This window comes from Lepidothrix coronata, unplaced genomic scaffold (genome assembly GCF_001604755.1).
Source record: "Lepidothrix coronata isolate B3197 unplaced genomic scaffold, Lepidothrix_coronata-1.0 Scaffold48, whole genome shotgun sequence".
NCBI lineage: Eukaryota > Metazoa > Chordata > Aves > Passeriformes > Pipridae > Lepidothrix > Lepidothrix coronata.
In genome coordinates this window covers 2,363,916-2,385,998 of record NW_016690228.1, presented here as the reverse complement: position 1 = coordinate 2,385,998, position 22,083 = coordinate 2,363,916, and the positions used below count along the sequence as shown (strand labels likewise).

Genomic DNA, 22,083 nt, shown 5'->3' with positions numbered 1-22,083 from the left:
AATTTTACAGACATGTAATTTTAAGTCATTATTTTCTGGCAATATTTTCTGAAGTAGAATGAATATATTAAGAACTCTCAGTAAACCTGAACAGACCCAAATATTTTTCTAACATTGGTTTTCAGAACGTAACTGGAATAAAAACATTTGAAGGCTTAGGCCAGAAATTAAATACTCTGGCCAGTGTGCTTTTTCTTTACATAAAGAAATGTCTTGAAGAATTATGTCAGCAAGGTTCTCAATACTGCAATAAAAATACATTGGAGTATTGTGTTCATAAAACATCTTTCTTTCCAATCACAGAATGATTAGTTCTACTACTTGTTTTGGAAAACCTGTTTTGTCCAAGAATTAATATTTTATGAAAGAATACAGAAGTGCAGAGTCTGTCTAACTGGTAATTGTACAGTTGAATATAAGAGCAGAACTGAGTGAGCTTTTTATTACTTGTTTTCTCATTCCACAGAATCAAGTAGCTCTGGCTTAATATTGAGCCAGTGTGTATAGTTTCATAATGTAGTTTTGCAGCAATATGATATGGTGATTTTAACCACAGTTCTCTCTCTGCAGGGGGACACAAGAAGAAATCCATATGGAGGATGAACCTCCTCCTCAAGAAGTCAGTGCCAAGGTCAGAGTGTGAATTTGTATTGAGAGTTTTGTACTGCTCTGCTCAAAAGGGAGAAGCTTGGTTCCATTTAGCAGTAGCTTAGTAAATGCTAGTAGCTTTCAAGACGGGCACAAAACAAAAGCTATAGGTAGAAGAAAGGATACTTGCAAAAAAAAATCTTGCTTAAGTGATCCACAAAATATTAGAAGAACAATATATTCACATGATTCAGGTCTGTGTCCTAAGATTCAGATCTAGCTCTGCCTTTCATGACTTCATGCAATATAATGAGGGAACTGATCACTTATGGGATATAAATATTGGCAGGCTGATAGTTCAAGCTGTTTTTCATTTTCTTGAAACAAAATATAATGGAGAAGTGTGTAAGGGGAGAAAGTATTGAAAGGTGAAAGAGTAACTCTTACTGAGTTGAATGTAACTAATAATTCCAGAGGCATGATTTAGATTATGCATATTTTTTTGTCTGATAAAGTTTTTGTTATTTCTTTTGTTAAAAAAATATCAGTATCATAAGTATGTCCTTGACTGCTTATTATAAGATTAGTTAAGGATTTTTTTTTCAGTGTATTATTTTAGTGTTAAGAAATGCTACAGTTTGGGGTTTTTTTTAACCTACTAATTATAAGGGTAGGACTTGAGTCCTTTCTAGAAGGAAGTTACAGAAAAAAACTTTTCTATTTAAAATGAATGGGTTCTGACCCACTGAGCATTTGGAATTTAGAGCCCACATTGTAAAGAAATCAATATATTATTCTAGTAAAGGAATCTGTACAAATGAAGGACATCCTGACTGTCCTTTTGAACCTCAGGCTTCACCAGTCTTGAGCAAAAGTGGGATGCAGCTTTGGTGATGCAATTGGAAGAGCAGTCTGTGATGCTCTCAGTATCCATTATCATATTTTAAGAGGGCTGTAGAATTAATGCTAACCTCTTGACATAAAACAAATTATTCTGCAAACAGCAGATGAATGAAGACTGATTCCGTATGGATTCTGGTCCTTCATCTCTGATAAGCCTTCTATGCGTCATGGAGGACAGCATTTGCTCGGATTAGCTTGGACCTACTTGCTCGCTGACTTATTTAATAACATAATGTCTGTTTGTCCAACTGACTGCTGCCAAATGGATTGTGTCAGCAGAATCTTACTTCCCTTTCACTTGCAAATTTGGCTGAAATTGGTCAGTTATTTGCTGTGAGGAGATGGAGAAAGAACTGGTGTGATCAAAACCACAACCTTTTTTTTTTGTGAAGATGACCAGTCTTCCTTTCCTCTTCTCAGAAGTATGTAATAAAGAAATGTGTCATTAGGTGATATTTGTTTCTTTAAAATTAAAAATTTCCTTTTAATTCAGGATTAATTTAGGGTTTATATTTTGACTTTCAAATGTTATCTCTATTTCTGTGTATTTTTTCATAGTAAGTGATATTGTTATGACTGACATAACATGCTTCAGACTCCAAATTAGAATTTATTCACATCTTTGTTTCAGTCAGAGGTAGAAAAAAATATGTACTGTAATAGATCATTTTATAAGTCTGCTTGAAATAAACTAATGATACAGTCCTCACTGTTATGTGGTAAAATACATCATACCTGTGATAGGTAAAATCTATTCTTGCTTATCTTCTGATTTGGCAAGTAAAGTTTTTTTCCCTCACGTGGAGAGCCTCTTTCAATTTCAGTGAAGAAAATTTGATCCACACTCCATGCAGAATTTGTTATTAAATGTTGATACTGCAGCATTTTTCTGCTTTATGCTATACCAAAGCAGTAGAAATGTTGCATGAGATTCAGACATTAGCTTGACTAGTTTTAATGTTGGGACAGATCTGTTACTCCTTTCCTTTAACTGTAGACTTATAATCTGTCCTTGGATAAGCTTGGAAATGTTCAACTGTCTATTTTATTAAAAGTCTACTTACTTAAAATGTAAATATTCTTAGGAAGTTCCCAAAGACTCAATACTTGTTGAAACACAGAAGTAAATTTCAGAGGTAAAGGCAAAAACTCGAGAAACTTTTTTCTTTCTCAAGTTTCCATTTTCAATGCATAAAAACAAAAGTGCATATTTTTCAAAGATAAGTATATTCTTGTGCAGACTTTTTTTCTGGTTTCTTCTTTTAACAGTAATTTTAGCCACAGAGGAAAATACACCAATTTCAAGTTCTGAATATATACTTTATAGTTTATATTAGAATACTGTACATTGAGTTCTATAAGCTAGCAGTCATGTTGTATGAATATAATGAAATGATGACCTCTCCATTTAACTTCTTCTATGGTACTTTTCTCTATGAACATAGATCCCTTCTTTCTACATCATGATATGTTTTGTTTATTTTAATGTCTTCCTTTCACGTATTTTTCTAGAATTAAAATACTGATTTGTGGTTGAAAAAGGAGGTAATGGTGTTTCTCTAATTTTTTGCTGTGCAAAAGCATATATTTCCCTCTGTCTAGGTATTTGATAGCATTTTTTATAATACCAGGTCTTGGAGGCAACATTATTGTCAGCCCTGAAGATGCTGGATGTTGGGAAATGGCCAATTTTTTCTCTCTGTTCCCAAGAGGAGCTCAAGTTAATTCGTCAAGCTTGTGTATTTGGCAGTGCTGGTAATGAAGTGTTGTATGCAACTGAAAATGATGAGGTAATTGTCCAAGAGTGTGTATGAACATGGCATGTTTAATCACTTATGTATCGAGTTATTCTGCAAGCCAGTACTATGATAGTATACCTAGAGAAAGTTTCATGCAAAATTGTCTGATTGTTTTTTTTGCTACTAAAACATTTTGAGTTTAAATTAATGGCTTCCTATCACAATCAGAGGATAAGGAGAAGATGGAGTTTGACATTTCTTGCAAGTGCATAGTGACAGAATGAGACATAAACTGGCAGATGGGAAATTCTGATTCAGTACTAGAAAATAAAAATTACCATAAGAGGGGTTAAATCCTGGAGGGGTTGTGGAATTTTTTTCCTTGGAGATGTTCAAGAATTGACTGGACATGGCCTTGAGTCAACTGATCTGTTTAGATCTTTGTTGAGCATTGTGGGTGGACTAAATGACCTTTGGAGGAGGCTCCATTCCAACCTAAATTATAAGTCTGTGATTCTTTTATAACAGGTTTTTGTGCTTGGCATGAACTGCAGTGGGTGTTTGGGAACAGGAGACATGCAGAGTACTATTGAACCAAAGAGGTTAGATTCCCTATGTGGCAAAAAGATAGCCTGTCTGAGTTATGGAAGTGGCCCTCATGTTGTTCTTGCTACAGAAGGTAAAGTATTATCTGAATATTGCTTTTTCTGATAGTCCACTTTAATTCATTCACAGATGTGAAAGGTCTGTACTGGTAACATAGAGAGAGAATTGTGAAAGGTATTCTGAGCTGTTAAGTCCAACATATTTTCATTGGTGAATATGACATGTCAGCTAGCTTTGTTCGTAGCTTGTTGTCTTCAAAAGTTTTTCAAGCTCTACTTTGATCTTGTAACTACTTGAGGATGGGGTTTCTTTCACTTTTCAGTTGTTTGGAACTTCTGATTGCTTTTGAAATGCCTTAGTGGCAATATTATGCCCATATGTTCTTGTGCCAACACTGTTCTTTAGCTAAAATTCATCTTTTCTCTCCAGTACCTACTTTTGGATGTGCTTTTAAGACCTGTTATATTGCCTCCCAGCATTTTGTTTCCTGCATTGACACTATTATCCACATCGTGGTAGTGGCTCCTCTGTTCATAATTAAGTACATTATTGTCAAAGACGAATTATTAATATTGTGTTCCCAGTGAGGTTCTGCTAGAGCCTGCCTGATGATATTCACATTTGTCTCTCTTTCTACATTAATAGAAGTGTTTTTGAGTAGTCTAGATTAGATGACTAAAAGTAGGTGAGGGGAATGATGCTGTTAATGTATTCTTTATATTCAATTATGTTTCACCATTTTCTGTAGTCCTCATGGCAGATCATTCTGCATCCTTTTTTATATATGTGTCTGTATTATTCTGAGCTCTGTTGCTAGCAGTTCTCACTGATACACTCATACTTCTTGCCCAGATGATGAAGTATTGCAAAAGAGCAGGTTCAGAACTGATCCCTGATCATTTTTACCCATAACTCCATTCACTTGAATCACTTCCATTCAGCATAGCCTTTTTTAACTTACCTTTCAGAGAACCATTATGTGTTTCACAATTATTGTGTTAATTATTGTCATTTCCAGTATGTTTCTGTGTGGCTGTTTCACTGAAATTTGTATTCACATGTTGGTCAAACAAAGAAAATGTTGTTGACTTTTTACAGGATAAAGTGATCAGATTTAGCCAGATATTATAGAAAAATATTGGTTTAGTATAGCATATTTTGCCTTTATAGTTCTGAGGGAAATCTTCTTAGGGATAAGGAGTTTGGTGATCTCCTTAGAAATCTGATGGAGTTGTATATCAAACCCAGCTCTCCTGGAATTATGGCACAATTTGGGTTTAGAAAATGATGATGATGATAATAGACAAGATGAATGTGGGACAGCTATTCATCAAGTCCTGCACTACTGTAGCTAGAGGACACTTGATTTAAAACAGATAAAGGAAAGTGAATATGAAAAGGTGTTAAATTCATAGATAAGAGGCCAATATATGTACATTAAAGAGATTTGGAAATACCTTGTAATATCTGTCCTCTAGTGATTGTCAATGCTTGGGAACTGCAAAGAGTGACCAGGCTTGTGTTTCCCTTAAACAGGAGCTTTTTTTGCTATTACCAGTTGGAGACAGAATTTTGCACTGGGTCAGCCATTGGTCTAACACAAGCAGACATATCTTGCAGTCTTAATTTTACTAGCGTGTTTTTCAAAATACAGGACATGAATAATATGTTTAAATAATAAGTAAATAATATAATTTTTATTAATAAATAGTAGTAGGTTTCTCTTACAAGCATCCTCATGCATATTGTAAGCTTGCTATTTGAATTTTCCAAAGTGGGAAACAGTACCAGGGCATAGACAAGAAACTTTGATTGTCGGTAACAAAGAAATTGAGATGGGAACTTTTATTTTCTGTATTGCACCATCCCTTTTCTTGTAGCAATGTTTTCCTTTACTATGATTATGGTGATACTATCCTTTTGCATTTGTGTTTAACGCTATGTGAAGGTAGCACTGATATGTCCATGGGCTGAAGAGCCCCAAAGGCCATATATATATTTATACACTTCAATATGTGTATTGTTATTGACTTTGACTTCTCAGTTTGTAGTTTTACATTGTGTACTTACTGGAAAAATAGAGATTTTTAAACCAGCTCTTTGCATTTTTGTTGTAGAAGGAGAAGTGTATACATGGGGTCACAATGCTTATAGTCAGCTGGGCAATGGTACAACAAATCACGGTTTCGTTCCCTGTCAAGTCTCTACTAACTTGGTGAACAAGAAAGTTATTGAAGTTGCCTGTGGCTCTCATCATTCTATGGTGTTAACATCTGATGGAGAGGTGAGAATAGCGGGAGTAAATACTTATTTTCTCGTAATGAAACTCACATATGTGAGAAACAGGAAAACATTCTGCACCTAGAGCATTAAAGCTTGCTTTTTGCTGTCTTCACTGTGCTGATGCAACACAAATGTTTGATAAAAATTGATTTAAAGTGCACGGGGAATATTGGTTTTTGTGCCACATCTTCTTGTAATACCAAATTATGATTTCTTTGTAGAAGGAAGCCAGTTCCTTCCTATGTTGCATTCTACTGTAAATGCTTAATGGCATTAAAGCTGACATTAATGTAAATTACATTCATATAAGGAATTCTACTTGCCAAAGTAAAAAGTTTCCTGTCATGTACTCTGAGGTGCTGTTTGTGCGAGTTAGCCATTCTGCTTTGGGTTCTGGAAAACTAGAAATGGATTGTTCCAGCATTAATGCAGCTGTCATGTTGCCTCTTACCTTTGAGTGGAGGAACATAAAAGAATGGGATATATAAATATTTAGATAGGCGTATTTTTGTTAGAAACTATTGAATTGTAAAGCTACTTATCTTCTTAGTAATTTCCTAGTACTAGAACACATCCACTTGACCTTAAAATATTGGTTTTTATGCATATCGCTTTTATCTCTCTTGAATATGTACTTTGAACTGTATCGCTTTTATCTCTCTTGAATATGTACTTTGAGCTGTCTTTTATGACAATTGTCTTGCAACAGGTATACACATGGGGTTATAATAACTCAGGCCAGGTTGGATCTGGTTCAACAGCTAATCAACCAATTCCTCGAAGAGTTACTAGCTGCCTACAAAATAAAATAGTTGTTAATATAGCTTGTGGACAGATGTGTTCCATGGCTGTGGTGGAAAATGGAGAGGTAAGAAATTTGAAGTGAATTTTTGGGCTGAATTTTATTTTACGTAATAATTTGGCATGTAGATAATTTTGAACTTGGTAGTAATGAGCTACTTCTCAGAAAAGTATACCTTTCCAGACTCCTTCAAGTCTACCTGCTTGTACTTCTCCTAAAAATCTTTGAATTGTCCTGCACATTCCAACATACTTAAACACATCTTCCTATCCATGCTGATTGTGGTTTCTTCTTTAGAGAGGAGGTAGAGTGAAACAGGTAAAATTGTTCACTAACATTTCGTTTAAGGCTTTTCAGTTTCTGTACTTTCTCATAAAATTTAGCAGCTGTTATTTTATATCAACTATTGAAGTTGGCTTTGAGCTGTAGGAGTTCAAGTATCAAATTTCAAGTTTAATTAAAAATACAGTTCTAAAGTAAAAATAGCATTGTGAAGGTCAGATTTTTATACATTCTGGGATTAAATCATATTGAATATATATGTGCGTATACTTAGCATTTCATGCCAGCTGCATTTTCTTATATGCAAAAGTAACTAAGTTTATATCACTGATTTACTGATTTTTAGAGCCGATACTATATTCCAGTAAAAATTAAGGTGCTGATTAATACATTATCCTACTGTTGTCTTGAGCATTCGTAGACAAATTATTGTCTATACTAGAATCTTAAGTATTGAGTGTGATAATAATCAGTGAATGGTATTTTAATTTTCAGTGCTCATATACACACACCTTATTTCAAGAGAAAACAAAGAAAATAAAAGTATATTGCGTATATTTGTTGTACTGCAGTACCCTTGTGTCTCTGTCATACTTTTTTATTCTCCTTGCAAAGATACAAAGAGGCTGTAGAGTTATTGTTTTTTCAGTTCATGTGAGCTGAAGATTTTGGACAGTCTACATCCTCTCTAGCTCCATTTCTCCAAGCATTTCAGTTTAAAACTGAGTAGCTATTGATTGTTTGCAGTAGAACATATGTCACTGAAATTATCAGAGCTCAGTATTTTCCCTTTTTTTTATGTTAGAGGTAAAGCTGCCTACTCAGACTGTTGTGCAAGCTTCCAGTTTATACTTGTTTTCATGTGTTTTCTTTTCTGTTAGAGGATTTTGGAATGAGAAATTAGGTCTGTGAAAAAGGGAAGTATTATGCTGAATTTGCTCTGTGCTGGCAGTCAGGCATATGAATCACTTATTTTCTGTTCTTCTTATTAGAATATTGTAGTCTTACGTAATCTAACTCTTAAAGAGCAAAGTGAATGTGGAAGTTGAGAATTCTATGTGAGTTGGTATTTTAAAGAGAAATGGCATCCAAAATTTGCAGTGCAGAAAAACATATATGTACATACATATATGTATGCTTATATAGGTATGTATATGTGTGTGTCTGTGTATCTACATGTAAAGTACAGATTCTGAAATGTGGGGAGAGAAATATTGAAGAAAATTATTATTATTCAGACTCTAAAACAGTTATATTGCTTTCAAAAGAAGGAGATAGTAGCAAACAGTTAAAAATCCCTGTCTCTCTTCTAAGGTCTATGTCTGGGGTTACAATGGGAATGGCCAGCTTGGACTGGGCAGCAGTGGCAACCAGCCAACACCGTGCCGAATCGCAGCTTTGCAAGGCATTCGTGTGCAGCGGGTACGTGTGTGATGCTCCATGGCAAACCCTTTATGAACCACTGAAAGTATCCTAAAGGCATATGCTACATTTGAAGTACATAGTCCTCTCTCTCTCTCTGTTTAAAGTGCCATTTATCAGAATAAAAAACATGTATCCTAAGAGTCTTTCTAGGATATCCCATTCTTCTTTAACTCCTGCCTTCATTTCTGGAAAATTGCTGCAGTTTAGCATTTTGTTTGTCTTGCAGACTGAATTTCAGTTTTAGAAATGCAGTCCAGCCACAGTGACTAACTGGTGTTTGGAGTGAACAAATTGTCTCAAACTGCTTTTGGTCAATAGTTGGTATGATTTCATGGTTAGTCTTGGTCTTTGGAGGTTATTACACTTTACCAAATAGCTAGGCTACCATCAGTGTAACTAGCAAACTGATAACTTCTTTTAAGTGATAAGAAATATTTAAAGTATCTACAGAATTGGTACTGAAAGTTTTGAATTGATTTAAGCAAAATAGAGGATACTGTTTGTTAGAAAACAGTGGTTTTGAAGATAGCGAAAATTTACAAGTGTTTTGAACTTTGGATCATATTTATTGCTTTTGCTCAGGGAAATTAGGGATTTTTTAGATCTTTTAAAGGAAACTAATTTAATTACATAGTTTTACATTCAGTGCCTAGGATGTAGACAGGAGCTTTTCTGGTAACAATTGCTGATGGCAAGTAATGTAATAAAGTGAGTATTATGTTCCCCTGTATTTATTCTCCTATTTAGAGAGTGAGTGCTCCAGTAAGTTTGGCTTAGATCCTATTTCCATCCACTTCATTTGCTTGATATTGATTAGTACCATGTTGAAGACCTCCAATCAGTAAATAAATCAAGGATTTACTTCATTTAAAGCACATCACATGCTCCATGTGTGTCAGTGGACTAAATGTACTTGCAGTATATATGCTTTGCGGATTATATAAAGATACGTGGACTGGTTTTGAACAATGTAAATTGGTTCTTGATAGCCATCTAGCTTTACTAAGTTACATTAACTCAATCAGAGCAAGACTGTTGCTGCTAATGTTGCCACTGTGTATCTGTCTGTATGTGGGGCATGCGCTGCATATGTAGATTGTAAAGTGGATATTTGAGCAGCCTTATGTGAGGTACCTGAGAGGGCAGCTCAGCAGGACGGCATGGGTTTCTACAAGAGGTTATAAGCTCGCACAGTTGTGTGCTGCCATCAAGATGCAGAGTTTTATGTCCTCCCTCTCTTTCCTGGCTGATTGCTCTGGTTGCTTACCTCGTGTGGGCACCAGTGGTTCTCAGACCCTACTGTGAGAGTTTTTTTCCAGTAATGTAAGTTCATAGGATCACAGAATGGTTTGGGCCATAAGGGACCTTAAAAGTCATCTAGTTCCAACCCCCCTGCTATGGATAGGTACACCTTCCACTGGACAGGTTGCTCAGGGCCCCATCCAACCTGGCCTTGAACACTTTTATCTCAGCAGAGGGTCCAGTGAGCATTAGAGCGGGCACAGGGAGGGGGTAGTTTTGTGTGGCTGGAAGTCAGGGACGAGAGGACCAGACAGGGAGACCTCAGCTGTTTTTACAGTGGTAAGCTATTCACACTGGAGCAGTTGCCCATAAAGCAAGGTCAGTGCAAGACAGACAGTCTTTATTTTTCTGCATATTTTTTTGTATTTGTCACATAGCTTTCCTTATTTCTCAATTTCCAGCTTTTTTTTTTTCTTTTGCTCTGCTCTTGAGATTATCTATCAGGGTGTCTCAATGGTGTATTTTTTCCTCAAAGTGACCTCATCTACTTTCCTTTCCTTTTAAATAAACTTATCTCTATTTGTAATTTTTACACTGGTATAGTATCGATAGCATTAACCTATAGCATAACATATATCTATCTGTATTGACTTACTGTTACATAAAAATGAGATATTTTTTTTTTCTCTTTATTATTCCTTGTAGGTTGCCTGTGGCCATGCACATACATTAGTGCTAACAGATGAAGGTCAGATATATGCCTGGGGATCCAATTCATATGGCCAGTTAGGTACTGGGAATAAGAGTAACCAGTCTTACCCTACAACAGTTGTTGTGGATAAGGACAGGTAATACTTATAGTCCTGCAGTCAGACATTAGTTGACATACTCTCAGAAGAGCTACAGAAAATTATGGTATTTTTAATCTATTTTTGGAAGAAGTAGCCTGTAATTTTTTTGCAATGGTTCATCTGCTCAATGTGAACAGAATTTTCACTGAAAGTTCTTGAATCTGCCCCATAACCATCCTTGTGAAAGAAAAACTGGATATTCCGAGTCTGAATATGCTATTTTCTGCTCTGGCTCACACTGTACTTAATAGGCCCTAATTGCAGTTTCCCTTCAGTGGTGTAGTTTCATGGTTTGAAGTCAATGATGAAAGTTTTATTGTCTCTGAATGTAAATTGTGTTTTAATATGCTACTTTGAAAAGTGCGCAGAAACAATGAAGAGTGGACATCTGCACTTGTTATGTGTTGTTACTGCTATTATATCTGGCTCATAATCCAGGAGAGAGAGAAAGGGAGGAGTTCTTTCTTGGTATTGTTGTCTAAAAATTAAGCTTAGATTTTTGCAAGCTAAATATTTTCCTTTAAGTCCTTGACGAGTAGCAGGGCAGTTATTTCTATTGCTGTTGTAAAGCTGTGTATGTATATGGCCAAAAATCTTAGTCTTTTCTAGACTGAGGTCTTGATTTTGGCCTCCTGTTGTGAATAATAAGACAAGTGAGATGTCCCTCCTAACCTTGTGGCTGTGTACATTATTGTAAGGAAGTGGCATCTCCACTGGTGATGAGACATGGCCTGATCTTGAACATTGCTATTTCTTTGTGTGTGTTCATGTTTTTGCTTAAAATGTAACTGATTTTTTTTTCCGGACACTTTGACAGCAATTAAAATGTTGCAATAATTTAGTACAAGTTTTAGTGCTGTATGCTGCCTTTCCCTTTTGTTGGCCAAAATATGCATTCTTAGTGTCAGTGAGAATATTGCCTCACTAAAGCCTGCAAGATTTGTGCATGCAGCTTTAAACAAGTTGTTTCCCAGCCATTTTCCCTAGGCAGCTGGGAAAACAAGTAAACAAGCAATAGTTCAGACTGCAGAACAGTGGATTGTGTAACGTTGTCCACAGTGGGAGTTTTGAAGTCCTAAATCAACCTTAGGATTAGAGAGATAGCCCAGCTAAAAGACACTCAGAAACAGCTGGTAAATGCTGTTTGGTTCTAATTTTTAATTTGCAAAATGAAAATCCATTAAACATAAGTAATAATAATTATATGAGTAATGACACTTCAGTATTAAAAATTAAAAGAAGTATATTTAAATTGTTAGTTTATAACTGTTACCAATAAGCGAGCAGAAAAAAAAGTTTTCATTAACTTTCAATTATAAGCCAAAATGCAAATTTATTTTTTTTTTAAATGCCTCCTCATTTCCTTCTTAATCTTCTCCAAGTATTTGTTCTCTACAGCTTAATGCAGGCACTCACCTCACTGCCCAGCACCACTGAGGACATTCAGAGACCTGAAACTCATCATAGCTTTGCTTGAGGGAGCCAAGGGGGTCAGCAGAGCATATCCTGCAGCAGATACACAGCTCTGCTGCAACAGTGTCTGCTCGCTCCCAAGTTGCTTTTCCACAGAGACACTGAGTGCACGCTATTTGAAGAAACATTGATAGCCCTTTTAATTTCGCTGTGTCTGATCAGAAAATGTTCTTGCTTACATGCATGCTTAAAAATACATTTTGCACCAGAGAGAGAGAGGAGAAAGTAGTGTATTTACTGCATTTTGTTCTTATGAGAGTGACTTGCTCTAATTTCTTTGTTTGCTTGTAAATTCAGAGTTATAGAGATTGCAGCCTGCCACTCTGCTAACACATCAGCTGCCAAGACCCAGAGTGGCCAGGTGTACATGTGGGGCCAGTGCCGAGGGCAGTCCGTGACCTTCCCCCACCTCACTCACTTTGCCTGCACTGACGATGTGTTTGCTTGCTTTGCTACCCCTGCCGTTATGTGGCGTCTGCTGTCAGTAGGTGAGCTTAAATATTTTTTTGTTCTGTCATCTTCTAAATAAAATCATTAGTTCATAAAACAATTGCATGTAATTGAAGCCTAAACTTAGTTTCTTGCAAAAATTTATACTGGAAAGCATAATCATAATCACACATTACATATGTGTAAATGGAATTGTAAAAAATTGCTTAAGCCTGATGGCAGAGCTAAATAATTGTCTGTTTTATTGGTGGTTCATATGAACCACATCATATGAACCACCATATGATGTGGTTCATTTCTAAGGGGAAATGCCTTAGGTTTGAGGAGGGGTGGGTGTATAACCTCTATGTGTTACTGTCCAATGGTGTGGGTGGAGAAGCTGAGTTTGAATTTGGAGATTTGAGGAAGCCATGCAGAACTCTGAGGAACGCCGAAGCTTTCTTTGATGCCTGTAAGTAGACTACTAAGAGGGACTACTAATGGGACCCAAATTCCCATTTTCAGAATTAGCCACAGGCACTTAGAATCTCATCACAAGTAATCATGACCTGGGCTTCTGAAGAGACCAGTTGCTGGATCGCAGATATCTGATTAACATTAAGGTCTGTTTTGCTGGCCTTGACTAGAAAGAGTTAAGTATATACCACTGTCTGACAGAAAGCTCATTCTTCAGCTACAGTCCAATCCTGTAATGGTTGCTAATAAAGTTTTGCTGACCTAATCAAAGATTAGGTTGTCTATGGGTGTCATCTGGGAGCTTAAGCTAAAAGCTAGAATGCAGCAATTTTTTAATTTGTAATTTGAACTGTACTGAGTCCATCATGCTTCATCCCATTTCTGTAATGCCTTCATTATTGCTCTTGTGTTGCTGTATGGCACCTTGGGAGTAATTTTTTACTGTAGCAGCTGCCCGTTTTTTGGGGAGTTTTTTTGACCTCGATGTCTTGGTCACTTTGAAAATAACACTAAGACACTGTAATAACATTCTGCCAAAGCATAAGGTGAAACCTTACAGGAGGAAAAGGTTACTTTACTTTTAAACAAAACTAGTTTCAGATGCACTTTCAAATTTGTGGCACACATTCTCATATGTGCCAAATGGTCTGTCCAGCATCCCGGCACTAAAATGTATATTCAGGTGATCTGAGGGTTCCTTTTGATGACACAGGATAAAGGATGCTGGCTATCAGGCCCTTTTCATGTCTCCTGAATTCCTTTTAGTTAGTGACTCTTTGCTGGTTTTGGATGTGCCTTTTTGCATGCTCTGGGAGCTGAGAGTGACTAACCTCTTCATCCGGTCCCCCCTTGGCAAGTTGTCAGGACTGACTCACTGTTGTTTGTCATCTGATCTATGCGTGGTGAGAATCCTCAGGCAGCTGCATCCTAGGATCTTAAATTTGCTGAACTAGGTGCCATGGACATCTGCCATGCTTACAGCCCGTCTGTGTCTGTTTTATTCTGGTGCTTCCACACCCAGGCATTCCAATCCACTCCCTGTTTGTGGCAGTTCTAACATTTCTAATGCAGTTCTTAGCACTGACTGTTAAGGCGTTTTCTTGGCTTTGTGCCTTGTCAGTGTGAACGGCCTCTTCGTTTCCTTCCTCTAGCTCCCCCTTAGCTGCTGTAACAAATAAAAGCATCTGTTTTCCCTCTAAGAATTTCAAAGCTGAAAATCTTACTCAGTTTTCCTCTGCTGGCTGTAGAAGTCATCTGGAGATGTGTGTCGGTGGACATCCGGATTGCCACTTAACTTTGAAGGAGAGCTTCAGCTTTGCATTAGTGCTTAAAATGATTACTTGTTTGGATAGCAGAGGTCTGAATAAATAAACCACACGTTGTACAAAATAAGAACTAACGAAGCATTTTACAGTATCATTGTTTCAGAATGATATTTTATTTTATCACTACACTGGATTTCTCTCCGCCACCTGCTCCAATCATTTTACCTGTAAGCCACCACAGTTCGATAATATTGCCCTAATTGGGTATAGCTGAACATAAGTGACATCCTCTAAATTAAATGAAAAATGATTGTGCTAAACAGAGTGTAACAGTATCGAAGTGTGTGTGTGTATGTGCTAAGTTTTTTCTAGAGTTTGTGGAGAAGGTCTTTCCATTTCCAGCAGAATACTATTTTGATTTCTAGTTTGGTAGGTTAGAGGACTTAGCATTTATGTAATTTTCTGTAGAGAACAACTAATTACTGACTCACAAGATCTGTATAAACCCATAATATGTATTTATATGGTATTAGAAGAAAAAATGTTTTCAGGATTAAGAATGAGGTTTGGGGGGTGGGTTGTTGATTTTTTTTTTTTTCGGTAGTATTAAAGAGGATAGTTCTCTGATACTGCCAAATATGATGGAGATCTGGATCAGTTCAGGAGGTAAAAGTTTGTATGCAGACAGTGGATGACTTTTCAAAGCTGTCACATGCTGAGTGGGATATACATACAAATATACATAAGACACACGGGAGTATGCAGGCATTCACACAGAGTGCTTCTAGCACTATTAAATCTAGGGAAAACTACTCTTTTTGAATAGACTTGGTTGGTCTAAATACCAACTTAGTGTTGGTATTTACTTATAGGGATATTGTACTGGGCAGTTTCACTGCAATCCATATGTTGTTTATGCAATAGACTTATTTTTGCTATAAGATACTGTCTCCTTGTTGGGAGCATTTTAGAAAATTGTATTGTGATTATTTTATTGACCTTTTGGGTATTTTATAATAAGTAACAATTTTAATTTGGAATAATTTACTCAGTAATGGCTGATAACATTTTTCTATCAAATGCAGCAGTAAACTCCTGGGACTGTTAACTTTTTTTTTCTGGCATTATATAGATGAGTTAGAGGAATGGAACTTACAGGTTTTTAAATAGAGATGTTTACTTGGATTAGGAAACTAGTAGGGACTGAAGAAAGCTGCCCTTTCTTTGCTTTTCTGGAACTCATAGAGAACACATCATCTGCTGGGGTTTTTTACTAGCCCTAAGGAGATGTCATACTTATTAAAAGTGTTAATTGCTGACAGATACCCATGATGTTGTAATGGGAGATAAGTGTAGTGATTACTACTTACTATTAAGTCCCCTTTTTATTCTAGAGCCTGATGACCACCTAACAGTAGCCCAGTCACTAAAAAAGGAATTTGACAACCCTGAAACTGCAGACCTGAAGTTTCTAGTGGATGGAAAATACATTCATGTTCATAAAGTTCTTCTCAAGATTAGGTAAGGCACAAACTGTATAAGCTATATAAACCAAACTATGTGTAGCATAGTCCACTGTGCTGAGTAATTACTGCAAAAAATTCTTGACTTATTTTTACAAACTCTCTTTTCTCTGAGCCATGGGATTCACCTGCTATCCTTCACTGTTAGTCTTTTTTCCTCATTTCATTGCTCCTTTTGATTATCAAACATGCTGCTTTACTACTAGTTTTTTCATCACTTCCCTCCATCTGACATTTATCCTCTGTGCTACCTAAATAGCCTTGACCTTGATTTCCAATAACCTTTTTCTACTGAGGAAAAGGCTCACTTCCTTCTGCTGTCTTCTCAGGAGTTTGAATCAGTTTTTCCTCCTTTATATGCTTGGCTTCCTCCAGTGAAACGACTTGAGGGTTTTGTGTTTATTCTTGCCTTTCTTTCCTTCCACAGGACCCTTCAGTTGTTTCAACAATTTCTGTAGGTGCTGTTCAGATTATCTTTTTTTTCCCCCTTTTTTATCAAATTTCTCATTCTGCTTTTTTCAAACAGTCTGACTTTTAAAATGGCCTCTCTTTTGGTTTTTCAGCTTTACAGTGAGACTTAACATACACAGATCTACAAAGTAATCATGTTGTTATAAACAAGCAGAGATTAGTTTGCTACTGCTGAAACAGTTTCTGCTGGGATATTCTAAAGACACTGCTTTAGATCTCTTCTGCCTTGCTAATTGCTTCTGCTTCATCCTCCTCATTGTTACAATATTTTTTCTCTTTGCTATCTTCTTTCTCAAAGTGCTTGGCTATCTCATCCTGCTTATCACCAGTTTTACCTTCCTACTTTTGCTCCTGAGTCCTGTTAGTGGTTTCTTGTATATTACTGCATAAAATTAAAATTCCCTGTCAATTCTCGCCTGTCCTTTTTTTGGTCTTTTCTGCTCTCCTCTTACTACTCCAATTACCTGTATTACTATTTTCTTCCCTTTACTGGATTCATTGCATGTACATTACACTCGTGCCTATAGTCCACCCTCTTTGTTTGGAATGCCATGTGTCCTCCATCAGATACCTCGGCAAATCTCATGTATCCCTGAAATGTTCCTGAGGTTCTTTTTTTGTGATAATCTGACTATATGTAACTTTCCCTTATTTCCTTTTTCTTGCTCTACTTTTCTAAGACTGTATGGCATTCTGTGAAGGAAATGTGTCTAATTCTAAAATGAATTTAAATATATGGGATTATCAAAATAATATGGAGGAATAATAAAGCATCAGGCACAGTCTGTAAAATTAATATTTTCTTTGAGTCTCAGATGCAACTGGATCAGAGGATAATGTATTTAAAATGGTATTTTGCAACATTTGGCCTGTTCAGAGCATTGTCATGAATGCAGTGCCGGTAAAGATCCTCTTTATTATCCAGTCATTTCTGTACTACTTTAGAGGAATTTTTTCCATCTTGTTCTATTCCTGTTCTTGAACTAGATCCAACTGTTGGTGGTTCTTGGCTTGCAGTGGAGGAGAAATGTCAGGGAATGTCCCACTCAGTGAGAGGCAGCCCAAGCCACAGAAACAGATACATTATGAGCATGTGGGTGGGATTCATCAGCTCTGCATTTAGCCAGCCAAAATTAGGTGTCTGGTCTGTCTCCACTGAAAGATAGTGAGAGGGAGACAGACACTCCAAAGGATGAGTCACTCCAAGATACTTTGCAGACCAGAGGATGTGTACTAACCAATTTTTATTTATTTACTTATTAATCTTTAAGGGAGCAATGTGCACCACCTTCTCTCTGACTTCCATGTGGTGCCATTGGAGCAACAGACTATTCCCAAGGCCTGTTCCACGCTGGATGGATAGCATGGTCAGCACTACTTAACATGAGGCCCTGGGAAGCAAAACAGTGGGGTTTGGTCTGCCTCTCTCAATGCCAGAATGTGGTAAAAGACATTCCAGAAGCTAGATAATGACTTCTTATTTCTTTATGATTTTGACTTGAGGTTCCTTTTATTTTATTAGAAGTCCCAAAATACTAAGAAAATAATTTCTTTCAATAACCAGTAAAATCAAATGTGAAGAAGTTAAGTGATAAGTTAAATAATTATTGTTCATTTGTATTTAAGTGATACTGTCTTTGTTGTAGTTTTGTCCCAGGGACACTAAAAGAAAACCATCCTACCTGTTATAGAAAAGTTTTAATAGAAGAAGAGAAAATTCAGATGTGGGAGAGTTCTAAATTAGTGTAGTATAAAAAAGTCTGATTAAATTGTGGTTGTTATAGGAAAGGTTATCAGGGGTGGTGATGTTCATTTACCTCAACAAAAAATTTTGAAAACAATGCATGTATTAGGATGTTTTTTTAAGGAACAGTAAGTTACAGTGCATTGTAAATTACTGTGAACTGTAAATTGCAGATTACAGCTATCAAAGGTAGTGCTTTGTCCTTGTTTGTATCTGTCACAAAGTATTCAGACTTAGAAGAAAAAGGTGATGAAAGATCTGAGGGAGAGTGTCTTCAAATAATTTAATCCTTGAACATAATGTTTAATGCTAAATTGTGTATGGACTCTGGAATAAACGAAACGATATCTAAAATTGTTAATAATTTCCCTCTTCATTAGCTCATGTTGGAGAAATTGGGGTCAAATCTCAGAATTGTGTAAATTAATCTGTTATCTGTTATGAGCCAGGTAATAAAATTCATAGTTAATGTATAATGTGTTTAAGAAAATGGCATAAAAAACACATGGGTCATCCTTGTAGATATTATAAGTAGAAATAGAGCCTACCATGAAATATTAACAACAGAATTAAAAATCTGAATTATGTATATCAGGCTTATTAGCCTTATAAGGCTTAAAGAAATTAACATGTTCAAACCAAGAAATCATGTAGCTAGAGTTTATTTTGTCTATTTATTTTAGACTGAAATAATCAAATCTATTTATTTTGTGTATTTTGTCTGTTACGACTGATTTTTTTACCAACTTCTTGCCTTTTTTTTGCCGACTTCTTTACCAACTTCTTTACTAACATCTTTCAAGCTTAACTCTTTACAGTATGCAATCTCTGTTTGTGTTTTGTAGGTGTGAACATTTTCGCTCCACATTGAATAGTGATGATGAAATTATAGAAATGAGTGAATTTTCTTATCCTGTTTACCGAGCCTTCCTGGAATACCTGTATACAGACAACATTAGGCTCCCTCCCGAAGATGCAATAGGTATTTGGCATAAATGGAAATAACTCCAGGTTACTGTTTCTGAAAAGTTCAAGCTCTGTATCGTAATAGGGTGAGGAAAGCAGGGCTTGTTAATTTTAGTTTTATTAGCACTTAAATCTTGACTTTGGCACATGTCAGGAAGAAGGGATGCTCAAGGAGAATGAGCAGTGGGGATGCAATAAGATCAGAGATGCAAAATGTTCACTAAGGACTCATTGTTTCTCCTATTAAGAACTGTTTTTTTCCCTTAAAAAGGCACAAATTCCATCTTAAAACTCTTCTGTTTGAGTATCTGTGGTGATTTGATCATGAATGAAAAGGGAGCTGTTCCCCAGATGAATTTAAGAGGATGTAAGTCAGTAATTGATGCCTAGAATGAGATGCAATACAGTGAACAAGAAAACAAGAAAACAGAACACTTGCATAGTAATAAAATGGTTCCTTTTTTGATATGTCTATAGAGGACCTTAAAAAATGCATCTAGGGAAAAAATATAACAGGTCTTTGATTATTTCAGTCTAAAATAATATGGTAATTGATTAACTTAATGAATTTTCACAGGGCTACTAGATTTGGCAACACTGTATAGAGAAAACAGATTGAAAAAGCTTTGCCAGCAAACGATCAAACAAGGCATTTGTGAAGAGAATGCCATTGCTCTTCTTTCTGCTGCTGTCAAATACGAAGCTCAGGTAAGAATTTCTCTTCGGGCAAGCAGTTGTTTTCTGAGAAATGAAGCTGCTTAATATGAACATAGCTGCATTTCATTGATGAGTCATGATTACTTTAATTTCCCTTTCTGCCTTCCCAGATGTTTGTTTTCTCCTTTTTAAACTATAAAAAAAACAAAAAAACCTCCCAAGAAAACAAAAAAACAGCAACAAAAAAACCAACCAACCAACCAGGTACTAGTGTTTTCTTTCTGGCCTCCTGACTTGCACCTGTGAGTCAGGGTTCTTAATCCGCTTCCTGGCATGTCAGGGCATGGCATGCAAATTTCTCACTGCCTTTGGATTTTGCACTGCCTTTCACTCCTCAAGTTCTACAGCTGATCATTCTGTCTGCCAGTGTCTGGTACAGTCATTGTGGTACTGCCTTTTACAGGCAGTGGGAGTATTTACCTGTAAAGTCCCTCCTTATTTAAACTTGTGCTTAAATAAAGTGCTTTTGCAGTACTGTTTACAGTGAATTGTGCTGACATACAACAAATTACCTATTGTTATTACTCTCCCCATATCCTGTCATCTGGTCTGCCCTTGGCTCTGGAATGTGTCACTAGCACTCAACTTGTTATCAGTGCACTGCAAGCACTTTTTGTTGTAAACAAAAGCTTTCAAAGATGTATTCCTTTTCTCAACTTTTTAGTGCTATGCTGATTGTGGAAATAATGATGTGGTGGGTTTTATTATTCAAAAGGTCTGCTTATGTATTTTAGACTTAGGAGACATCATTATGAATGAACGTGTTGTTTGAGAAGTCCTCATCTTTCTTTTAAGGGCTCCTTCTGCTTTACAAGAATAAAATTGATATAGCCCAACAGAAGATTGGCTATTAGAAGAGTCAGAATATGTAGCTGGTTACAATGTTTTTATTTTAAAAAATATTTGGGTTTTTGCCTTTGCCTGGCTGTGAAATGTAGGATGAAGTTTTAAAAGAGGAGAGTCTAGAAGCATAACATGGTGGATCAATATACCTATACCCTCCAGGTATAGGAAACAAATAGAAAGAAGAAACTGAAACAAAAACTGAGTTAAGAATTTTCGAGTAGTCAGTGCTGTATGGTGACTAGAGGAGGTGAATTTGTGTAGGAGTTCCAAAGAGGCCAGAAGTCAGTGAGTTCTGTAAATTGAAAGAGGGGATAACAACAGGTTAGGAGATAATAAGATTGTCAGCTGCATTTGTAACCAAGGTATCAGTAACAGAGAGCATGAGCAACTGAGGCAAAGAGTTGTACTTTCAGAGTACTGTGCTGGTACAAACCCAGCATATCAGGGAAGACTGTACAGGAAGGCATGACCCAATTATGTGGTTCTCTTAACAGCAGACTTGTCATTAAAACTTTACCCTGGAGTTTCTCCTGTTATAAGCTTTTCAACAGTTTCAAACATCTTTGAAGCAGAAATATTTTCAGTTGTCCTGTATCAGCTGAAGTAGTTAAGGAGTAGTTAAAGACATATTTAGGTGTATTGTGAAGTAGTAAAACTAGCCTGGACAGAGTTCTAGAGTTTATAACAGCTGAAACACAAGAAAAGAGATTGGCTAGATAACTAAATATATGTTATCCTCCTCTTCCTTCTATGGTTCAGTGTTTTACTCTTTCAAAACGTGTAATATTTTACACGATTGTCAGATGATGAATTAGTTCCCCTGCTCTGGCTGCAGCGTGGGCCAAACTCAGAAGTGCGTTGTTGCCCTCCTCCCTACAGCCACAACTCAGAAAGGGCTGTGGTAGAACTGCTTTGGGGAAGTGCAGCAAAGATTCTCTTATCAAAGACATGGAATAGCCTTTACCTAAGGAATCATGGACAAAGCCAGGATTTTTTACTGTACTACATTAGTAATAGTAACTCCTGGTTTGAGAACCATGTGCAGTGTATCAAGACTTCAGTAGAAAACCGTCAAAAGAATTATGAAAGAGGCCTAATATCTTAGAGGTTTGAAAATACAGAATTCAATTTTTTGTCATTAAATGTGAACACTGCAAGTGAAAGATTATAGTGCTGTGTCACATGCCTTTAACATTGCAAATTAAATGAAGACTGACTTTTAAAATTTAAGATGAATGAAAATACTTTGTTCTATCCTCAGAAAATACAAAGAGTTGCTGCTACAAGTTATTTTAAAGCATATTTCTAATATACACTGCAGCAAATTTTAATTATTCATTTTCTATACAACAGAATAAAGATACAGTATTTCTTGAAACTGCAAAAGTAGTGACCAGAATTTTTTATCATCTATGGTCCTCTTCATATCAGCACCAGAAAAGGCAGCTGCT

General features: G+C 36.3%; 1 protein-coding gene across 2 annotated transcripts in view; it reads left to right on the top strand.

The window, feature by feature from the left end:
• The window catches only part of RCBTB2 (RCC1 and BTB domain containing protein 2), a 33,133-nt gene that overhangs the window by 8,650 nt on the left and 2,400 nt on the right, over positions 1-22,083 (top strand). The window contains exons 2-12 of one of the 2 annotated variants that reach the window (XM_017815119.1): positions 571-631; positions 3,123-3,281; positions 3,759-3,909; positions 5,954-6,120; positions 6,829-6,987; positions 8,518-8,625; positions 10,576-10,718; positions 12,492-12,682; positions 15,760-15,886; positions 18,949-19,085; positions 19,647-19,777. In XM_017815119.1, the coding sequence (XP_017670608.1) occupies positions 593-631; positions 3,123-3,281; positions 3,759-3,909; positions 5,954-6,120; positions 6,829-6,987; positions 8,518-8,625; positions 10,576-10,718; positions 12,492-12,682; positions 15,760-15,886; positions 18,949-19,085; positions 19,647-19,777 (1,512 nt within the window). In that variant the 5' untranslated portion in view covers positions 571-592. Of the gene's footprint in view, positions 1-570; positions 632-3,122; positions 3,282-3,758; positions 3,910-5,953; positions 6,121-6,828; positions 6,988-8,517; positions 8,626-10,575; positions 10,719-12,491; positions 12,683-15,759; positions 15,887-18,948; positions 19,086-19,646; positions 19,778-22,083 lie in introns of those variants that run through there. The other variant, XM_017815120.1, reaches the window with a different exon arrangement.